Here is a 10815-nt window from a genome sequence, read left to right as displayed (position 1 = left end):
ATACAGGTATACCTCGACTTACGTCGTTTCGAGTTACGTCGTTCCCGATTATACGTCGTTTGTCAAAAAAAAGTATATGGAAAAATAAAAATCAAGTTTAAGTCATTTTATTCGACTTTGTCTGTCCGCCACAAATATTGAAGTCGTAATATCACTAGAAAAATGTTTAAAGCACATAAAATCATATTATAATATATACATTTACAAGTATATACTGTATTTACAGTACGTGCATTCGTAAATTTAAATTACTTTTTTCTGTACTATATTAAAAACTAAAATTTATTTGTTTGTAAGCTTAAAATAGATCCTTATTAACCATATATTATTAAAAATGCATTAATAAATAAAATACAGAACAGGAATTGGTAATTTATGGTTTAGCTTAGTGGCAAGTAGATTCGGAGACAAGTAAATTCGACTTACGTCGTTTTTCGACTTAAGTCGTTCTCCTGGAACCAATTACCTACGTAAGGCGAGGTATACCTGTATATCTAAAAGATACCATGCAGCACTGATGGAGGGTTAATTATGCTGCATGTACTTTTAATTTGAAAGCATGTGGAATGCTGTAAAACATTCTAAAATCTTTTTCTGCTTCTTTCAAAATGACAACAAAAGAAGAAGCTTTACACCTAAGAGTATGCAACTTCTGGTAAAATTGCAGCTCTGAATGAGGTGATTGGAAGGATTAAAAAGGACCTTTGAAGATAGTGATATAGAATTTAATCTGTAGCCCTGAGACTGAAAATCTCACATAGTTAGCTCCATGAGGCTTTGAAAAGAGAAATACATATTAAATAGCAAAAGAAACATGTAATTCTGGACAAAACAGACATGCACAGATCACTAACAAAGATGAAGTGCAGAAGGTTATTGTGAAAGTTCTCTGAAAAGTTGCATTGGGTCTGAAAGTTTTGAGTCAAACCCTAATCAGAAAATAAAGTTTTGCTATTAATTCAAGCAACAATTAAATGAATGTATATGATGTTTCCTGATTTCTTACATTTGAAGAAACTATTCTCAAGCAGAATATCTTCTGGCCAGATTGAGCAAGTTTCATGTCAAAACCATAATGGATTAACTGTGACTGGAAAAATCCCCCTTTATTAAAAAGGAGGATAACTCTACAAACATACAAGATATTATGTCATTTGAGAATTTTTGGGTAATTCTCAAATCATTCATTTACATAAAAAGATGGAAGGCAAAAACATGGATCAGCTGATCAATCATGAAGTACTGTCTGAAAAATATGAACCAAAGTCTTATAAAGAAACTTGCACTGCACATCTGAAGTCAAATTGATTGCATTCAACAATGGGGATTTGTAGAATTATGAAAATAAAAGGCAATGTACAGCTTTTCATCACTTCTCAAATGACTATTTAGTTCATAGTTTTTTTTTTTAAGGTAAAAACTACATTACACAAACTTGTGCAGATTTTTCTGGACACTCATTATATATTCAATTAAATGTTAAAACTTTGTACCTAAGTTTCTTTTGTTCTTAATTTCTTCAGTTTTTATTATTATGAGTGAAATTCTCAGATAAAATTTCTAAATTTCTATTAAATGTCTGAACATATCAAACCAAAATTTTGCAATTATGTATCATCTAATTTCATTTTTTATGTGCATTGAAAAAATTATTTTCTGTAAGGTTATGTAGTGCTTATATAATAATTGAATGACTGATGTTAGACAGGTTTACTTAAATCTGTGTGAATAGAATTTTACTACATTACTTGCCAACTATACATTATAGATGAAGCTGGCTTGATGGCTAGAAAAGATTGATTTTGGAATGAAAAGGCTGAGAAATAAAAACACAATGTGTAGAAAGATTGTTAGCAAAACTATTCAATCTTCATTTTCTTTATCACAAGAATATACTTATTTTACTAGTGGACAACCCAAAGGATAAAGCAAGGCCTGTAGGCCTTATATTAGGACCAAACATTTATTCAAAAACTACACAAACAGATGGCTTGTCAGTGAAACTAATCAAATTTGTAAAAAGTTCATACAAAATGATAGAGAAATTTCAGAACTTTGGAACCTGATATCAGTGTTGGACACAATTGAATGTAAACATCTGACAAGTCAATTATTTAGGACAACTGAAAGTCTGTTGTTTTTCTTAGAATCAATAGAATCAGTCAATTCTGGCCAGAGGCGTAACTACCATGGAGCAGTTGGAGCAAACTGCTCCAGATGCACAAATCATGGGGTGCTATGTTAGAAAGGGCGAAATAAAATTTTGTAAAAAATTTGTAAAAAAAATGTTTGGATATAACAATTAATCAATTAACTATTAGATTTGAATCCGTTAGACAATTATGTACACTTTTCAAGTGCTTATAACCTGCTTACCTTGTTGCGTCATTAAAAGAAAGTTAGTAAAACTAATATGAAAAGCCCTAAAATCTTAACACTGAAGTAGATGGTACTTTAAGTAATTTATAATTTCTAGATTTCTTTATTTAAAATAAATAAAATCATATAACAATGTATATTATAATATAATAAGCATTTATAAATTTAAAGTTTTTGATAATATTTTTTTCTATACCACTTCAATTTTTTTTGTAGAAGTATGCCAGAATCAGTGGCATAGCTACATATTCGGCACCCTGGAGCAATCTTGTTTCTTGCAATAAGTAGAATCTTGTTTCTGGAAAGAGGTCTTGTGAAATTTATTTTGAACATGCTCCTTTTAAAATATTACATGCACAATATTTTCACTTGTATTAATATAATATTTTAAGGCTACTTTTGAGTCAGCATACATCAATGCATGCAATTTAATAGTACAGTCTAACGAGTTAAATGATTGGTGGTGACATACTGCTTTGTATACTGTAGTCAGCTCAGCAGCCACAATTAAAATTTCTTCTTCTGAATGTTTCTTTATCATAAAACTAGAAATATCCTTAGAAGTTGAAGCAGTCCTGATATTTCATTTATGAAGAATATTGTAGAAATATATTGTTGGATGTCAGATTTTCCACAATGGTTAATGGTAAAATGAGAATTACAAATAGAACACAGTGCTTCAAATTCAGTTCAACCTTTCTTTATAAATGACCAATTTTTGGTATATTCATCTTTAAAATGACACTTCCTCTTTGGCATCTTTTATTACAGATATAAAAATGGTTTTACCTAAAAAAACTTGATGTGCAGAATCAAGCAATTATTTATTTTATTATATGCATGAAACAAATTAGCATTCATCGAGCTCTGACAGTTGAGACTGACTGAGAGATCCAAAGTGCAGCTGCACGCAGAGTTTAAGGAAAAAACAGGACAAATAGTAATACAGGACTGAGTAATGAAATACAGTGACAGTCCTGTATATACGGGATGTATGACATACATCCCGTATATATAGGATATAAAGGATGTATATCCCATAATGAAATACAGTGACAGTCCTGTATATACGGGATGTATGACATACATCCCGTATATATAGGATATAAAGGATGTATATCCCATAATGAAATACAGTGACAGTCCTGTATATACGGGATGTATCCCCCTACATATATAGCACTTGTAAGATATGGCCAAAACTTGGAGAGATTCTCTACTCATTGATATGAGCTGTTTTGCTGTGTCTGCCTTGGTTATTATGCTATTGAGTGCTGAAACCTAAGAAGAATAACTTTGCATATATGGGAATATTCACAATAGCATAAGTCAGGAAAGTTTTACTTTCTTCCTGTAATCATAAAAATATAATTTTAGAACATTGTCTAGAAAAAAAGAAAGAGTGATGAACTGCAGGCATGTGAAAACCAATTTAAAACAAAAATCATAATTTGTTGTCCTTGGAATGTGTAAGTAGTATTGCACTGCACTCAGCTTATTCTACTGTGGACAAATATAGGAGGTTAAATTACAAGAATTACACTAACTTCAACAATCATTGGACAGTTCTTGTATGATAGGATTAAATTGATAATATAATTGTTGATATAACTATAAATGGTTACATTGATAATTAAATATGTCTGGAATTGAAGAATCACTTGGGGTCTGGGTAGCGTAACTGGCAATGCATCTGCATGGTAAACAGGAGTTATGGATTCAAACCCTGCTAAAGGCCAATTCTTTTCTTTCAGAATATTCTAAATTAATTAGTNAAGCCTAATAAAATTTTTTTTTAAATAATAATTGTCGCTATTATATCGTTAAAAATTATTTTTAAATTATTTTATTGCTCACAAAACAAACAACCACTCATAATTAGAAAATTAAGTCTCGTTTAAATACTGGCCTCCCTTTCATGGTCGAGCCAGTGTTGTCAGCTAAAGCACGCAAAAATTTAACAAAAATATTATTAAAGTAGCCAAGACATAGCCAAATATTGTAGTACCACATCACTAGCGGATATTTGAAATTTGCCGACTAGAACGGTCGGTTAACCGATGTGACAGTTAATTGGGAGTCGGATAATCGATGCTCTACTGTACACTTTATTTTTTTATCTGTACTTTTCATCATATATTTTTCTTTTCTCAACAATAAATCACTTACAATCTTTTATTTGTGACATATTACTGCTCAAACTGCTCACTCAGGCTAACTACATTGAGAAACATCATTTCCAGTTTCCCGATGTAACTTGCTTTATTAGTCTGATTATAATTGTTAAATTTAATACAAGATGGCACCTAAAGCTTACCTCTAGTTCCAAATTACTTAATAGTTAACCATTAATAATAGCAATTATTTATCCCAATTAATTACAGCAATTGTTTTATTAATTATATGAATGTTTCTAATACCAATGACAATATTTTTCAACACCAAAAACCTTATTTTAATACCAGCAGCAGTTTAATTTTAATATGGACAAATGTTTTCAATCTAACTATAGGTATACTTCATTAAAATTAAATTCCTGCAGGTGTTAAAATAAGGTTTTTGGTGTGTTAAGTGTGATAATCTGAATATAAAATTAATTTATTTTCCAAATTATTAATTTGATGTATATTTCATCTTTAAATTGTATACTTTTTGATTTTTGAGGGAAAATTTGGGGAGAACAAGCAAATACAGTTTCCTTTCCAACTATTTATTTCCTTAGAAAGTTAATGTCACATCCAATGACTAAATTCCAACCCAACCCAACCCGACTCATTATCAGATGACCAAAAACTTAACTCCTCGTTGGAAAGAAAATTCAGTATTTAAGTGTTTTATGTGCCAACTTTGGTGCGAAGTAGTCATTTTTCATCAAGATTTTATTTTGTGCTTGGTCTCCTTTGGTTTTCCCAACGTCTGCCTAATGTATATCTCTATGAATCAAAGAACAAATTGTATACTGAGGTATTATTTCTAAATTCTTGTAAACTCTCTCTCTCTCTCTCTGAATTTTAAAACCTTTAGAGTAGAATTAATTAGAATAGATTTTTATTTTTGTAATTGATTTTAGTCATTATTAAATCTTTATTTTGTTTTTTTTATTTAAAAATGGTCTCGTTTTCAAATTATTTTATACGCCAAATGCTTTATCATAACACCCAAAGTCCCTCTGCCTCGGATTTATTTTAATGAAATTTTAATCTTGCAAGGCAAGACACAATTTACCTTTCTTGTCTGGTGTCAGATCTGATAATAATGAGGATTTTGTGATCCTCTTTACAAAAAGAAAAACTAACCATCTATTGACAAGGTGGGTGAGTCTTACTGACTTATTGCCGATTTACATTCGATAAATAGTCCCTATTGAACATGGCTTCTCACATAAGTAATCCAGCATTTAGAAGCATTTGGTGAAAAAATTTTATTTTGAGAAATTCACTCATTAATGGAATGTTAATGTAATTGTATTAATTATATTTGGAATTACATTGAAGATTTTTTTTCTTTAAGGAAAACAACTTTTTATTTTTATAGTTTTTATTTGCATGATCTTTATGAAAAAATAATAGAAGTGATAAAATACATAGCAAATAATCTAGGTTTTTCAATTTTCATATCTTAGCTTATAAAAATTAAACATTTCTCCTAATTTCTTTAGTATTTAAATTAACTAATATTATAATTTCTTTGAATTCTTTAAGCCATAATAAAAATATATATTTCAGATCATTACAAATATATAACAATGGATTTTGATGATTATGTGGTTAATGAATCAAGTGAAGAAGAAAGTGATAATTCAGAAAGGTAAAATTCTTATTTATTTTTGTATTTTTTAATTTATTAAATTATGTACTTTTTAAAATACTGTAGTATCAAGAATAAAATGTTTTATTAATGCAGTAATACATGCTTGTTGTAATCATGGATATTGTTATTAGTCACCTAATGATAGAATTAGCATGTAACAAAGCATATGCTAAAATACATTTATGGAACTTCACTTATTGCAATCAGAGTTTTGATTATAGTTATCATTGTTTTCAAATTAATAAATTATTTTAAGCTGTCTTTTCATGGAATTGAATATAATTGCATTAAAGAATTTGAAGAAAGAAAAATATGTAAAGAGGAACTAATTATGTACTATAGAGTAGAGCATCAATTATCCGAATCAATTGGGGACTGGGTTGTTCAGAAAATCAATTTTTCGGATAACCGATTATGTACAAAAAAATACATTATTAATATAGTATATTAGTATATCCCAATAATAGTATATTAATATATTCCATGTTAAAAAATTTTTTCTCCGTTGTGTGTTGCTTCACATTGAATTTTTGTCGATGTTAAGCCTAACGAAAATTTTTATAATAATAATCGTGGCTATTGTATCGTTAAAAATTATTTCTTTATTTTGTACAAACAAAACAAATTTTTTTAAAAGTATAAAAGCAAAAAATTATACTTTAGAAGTTAATCTAGTATCAAAAACGTTTGATTCAGCATGACACAGTCCAACTGGGACGCTTTCAGTTAACCGACATTTTGGTTGATCGGCATTCGGATAATTGACGCTCTACTGTATATATTCAATACAGAATGTGGAAAGACTATATGACTTACAAGTGGTAAAAGTAGATGATTTTTATTTATTTACATTAATAAATTCTGTAATCTGTTACAAAAATATAAATTTATTAAATTTGTCTCTTAATAAATTGTCTGATTTTTATAAAATATAAATAAACTGAGTGTACACTAGAGCTGGTTTTAACATTAGACAAACCTAGGTGATTGTATAGGGGTGCCAGCCTTAATCAAAAACAAAGAAAAGATGGATCTTTTATTAGTGTTAATTAATAAAAAATAAAAAGTTTTTAAATATTCATAATGATATTATTTTTATAAATATTCACATGTGTGCTTGTGTGAGTATGATAATATACATATATTTAAACGTATATATGTGGGGTTAGACCAGTAAAATTCCTAAACTGTTAAGAAAATAAACAAGGGGGTGCAGAGAAGATGAGGGAGAATGGGAGAGGGAAACAAGTAAGGGGAGACGGCAGTTGGTGATGATGTAAAGAGGACTAAAGACATTAAGGACACCAGAACATTATTGTTCTATCCATAATTTGAAGACAGTTACGAATGCTGGAAGATTATTGTCATTTCTAGTTCTATCACTATTCCTATTATCATCTATATATCACTATTCCTACATATAGACAATATATAGGAGTGCCTAAATTTTCTTTGTCTAGGGCAGTGTTAGGCAACTAGTGTGCCATCACATGGTGAAAGGTGTGATGTGAACTTTTACATATTCTGTTAATTTCAAGTTTTATTTATATATTTTTATCACAGTTGTTGTGTTTCTTATATTTGTATTTCATTCTCTGCTGCAGCACTGATGAAATAAGATAATGATTGTTTATTCTTTATAATAAGCCATATATTATTATATATTCTAAGAAATTGTATGTAAAATAAATTTGCTCACAGGTGTTGATGTCTGTTTAATAACAATAATAATAGGTTAGTGGCATTTCATAATTCTATTAATAATATCATATCATACGTTTTTGAAGGGAATAATATTTTGGTGGTTTGTGTTGAGTCATGGGTGTGCTGCAAGTAGAAAAAGGTTGCAGAACACTGGTCTAGGGCATCAGATACTCTTGCATTGGCCCTGTTTGTTACAAACTCAAAGTTATTAAAATGGAAATTGAAAAATGATAACATTTAAATTACAATTATTTCTAAATTTTTGCACTTTTTTTCATTTTTAGACTAATTTGTTAGCATCTGTTTTCAAACTATGTGAGAGATAATTGTGAAGGATTAGGAAAAAGAGAAAATGTTTCCAAAAAAATGTTATCAATATTAGATCATTAGAAGTTCTCTTAAATTTATAATTTTACCTAACTTATCTATTATTTCTAAAGACAAAAAATATTTTAAAATTTAAATACATTAATTGATATTATACCAGAGAAGAGAATTTTGTGATGCTTTTTTCTATCGTACATTTTGTAATAATTCTTTGTTTAAACAATTAACATTGGTTTTAAAATAAAAATGTAAAAGTTTAGCATGTAATTTTATTTTTTTTTAAATTCTGGCAAAGACACTTTTTTGATTTTCTCAGCACTCAAACAGGAGCTTTAGGAGACAAATAGGAAATCTTATAATTTTCAGTTGTACTTAGGATATCAAATTTAAGTAATAATGAAAACTGAAAAAAGTAATTTTGTTGAATTAAAAATCTCCATTAAAAATATATTTCAGTTTAAAAAAATACTGTAACACTAGCTTAAAGTTAAAAAAAATTGTTTGGAGCCATCTGTTACACTGTATGAGATGATGGTAAAAAAATAAGTTTAATATTATAATTATTATAAAGGTGCAAAAGGCTTAATTTTGAGGGAGAAATGAGCTTTTAAAAATATTGTAAATGCCAATAACAAATAAAATTCTCATTATATCTGACCCTGCTAGAGATGTGACATAAGACCACCCTCTATCTCCCCCGTTGAGTTTCATACTCCAAAATATAATAGCATAAATTCACCTGATCCAAATTTTGTTTTGTAATCATTACTTATTCTGAGATATTAAACAAACATGCACACATTAAACAAAACGTGTGTGCGCGTGACCACACGCACATGCACGTTTTATTTAATGTGTGCACGTGTGAACATACATGCATGCATACCCCTGTGATCATAAAATATCAGGAATGGTTCAATAAAATGCAAGATTTGAATTTATTCATCAAAATTTATTTTGTCCCTTCTCACTGCAATGCACTTATGACAATGTTTGTTTATTTTCAATCCTTGAAACATGCTTTAAAGTTGTTTTTGTAAAACTCCTTCAAGACTTGCAGGGAATTTTGTTTTATGGCATCAGTCGACTCAAAACAGTGACCATAAAGTGGAAATTTTAGTCAAGGAAACAGGAAAAAGTCAAACAATGCCGTAACAGGTAAATATGGAGCTTGAAGAACTATATTTGTAGAATTTTTGGCTAAAAATTTCACAAATGACAAGAACATTGTGAGCAGGCACATTATTGTGGTGCAAAATCCATGAGTTTTCTCACCACAAATCAGGTTGTTTTCTGTTAATTGCTTTATGCAAATGATACAAAACATTCAAATAATAATCTTTGTTAATAGTTTGACCAGTCAGAAGGAATTTGTGATAAACAACTGTATGACAATGTAAGAAAACATACTACACAATGTTGATTTTTGACTGACTTTAATGTGGTCTTTTCAGTCTTGCTTATCCTTTTGAGTGCCATTGTTGAGTTGTTTCATTGTAAAAAGTGTAGATCCATGTTTCATCACCTGTAATGATGCATTTTAAGAACAGTTTGTCTCAAGAAAGCATTTCCTTGGCCACTTGAACATGTTACTTTTTGAAAAAAATTCAACATTTTCAAGATGACTCGAGAAGGACACGCTGAAAGTCCAAATGATCTTTTAAAATCGCTTGATAAGATCTAAATCATTTAATACTGAAACATGTTCAGTAATATCCCTAATTGTTAAATGATGACCATTGAGCACCAAATCTCTGACTTGAGTGACATGTTCTTCATTGCTTGAAGTGGATGGTTTACCAGGGCATGGTTCATCTTCAATGTATTCTCTGCCTTCCTTGAACATATTATACCCTCAAAAATTCTTGTTTTTGATAGACTATCATCCATCACCAAAGGGTTTTTTTGTAGCAGCAATTCTGTTGTGAAAACACAATTTAATGCACATTCTTTGCTCAGTTACACTCAGTAGCGTAGCGTAGTGGGGGCGGCAGGGGCGGCCCACCCCGGGCGGCACTTTTTAGGGGGCAGCAAAATTACATTTTAGGGGATGGCAAAATTTCACAATAAATAATAATAATATCTTGTAAGAATTAAAACCATTTTATTTCATATTTTCATGCACCTATGATTTGGACCGATTGAAATGAGCATGGAATACCATCCAGACAGTCCAGGAATCGACTCGCCGTCAGGGGATATCATGCTCAATCTGTTGATCTTTTTTTTTTTTTTTTTCTTATATGATTTATTAGTATATATATACACCTTCAATATCCAATAGAGCTAGGTCACTTGCGTTACTCCTATCCAAGTCTCCCTAGTCGCTAACTGTAACTGATTTAGAACCAGCATGCACTGAAAATTATTCTTCGCATTGCAAAATGACATATGCATGTGTCAGGAACTTCTGTTCGAAGAAACCTCACCTGCCGTCCGGGTCAGCGATTTTAAAAAAGTGGCAACACTAGCACGGAATTTTTCATTACTTATTCTGTGACGAAACTGAATTTTAGTCTTTTAAATTAAGATACCTAAATAAGGGGGCGAAATTTTCCTCCTCCCCGGGCGGCTGACACCCACGCTACGCCACTG

The 10815-nt window shown here is 30.0% G+C and overlaps 1 protein-coding gene across 2 annotated transcripts in view; it reads left to right on the top strand.

The window, feature by feature from the left end:
* LOC111634239 (E2F-associated phosphoprotein-like) overlaps positions 1-10815 on the top strand; it is a 66172-nt gene that overhangs the window by 17918 nt on the left and 37439 nt on the right. For both annotated transcript variants that reach the window (XM_023378963.1, XM_023378964.1), the window contains exon 2: positions 6105-6186. In XM_023378963.1, the coding sequence (XP_023234731.1) occupies positions 6105-6186 (82 nt within the window). The remainder of the gene's footprint in view (positions 1-6104; positions 6187-10815) is intronic.

The sequence above is a fragment of the Centruroides sculpturatus genome, unplaced genomic scaffold (assembly GCF_000671375.1).
Source record: "Centruroides sculpturatus isolate CEXI.00-Female unplaced genomic scaffold, Cexi_2.0 scaffold361, whole genome shotgun sequence".
Classification (NCBI taxonomy): Eukaryota; Metazoa; Arthropoda; class Arachnida; order Scorpiones; family Buthidae; genus Centruroides; species Centruroides sculpturatus.
The sequence above is the reverse complement of the archived record's forward strand: the minus strand, read 5'-3'. Positions and strand labels throughout refer to the sequence as shown.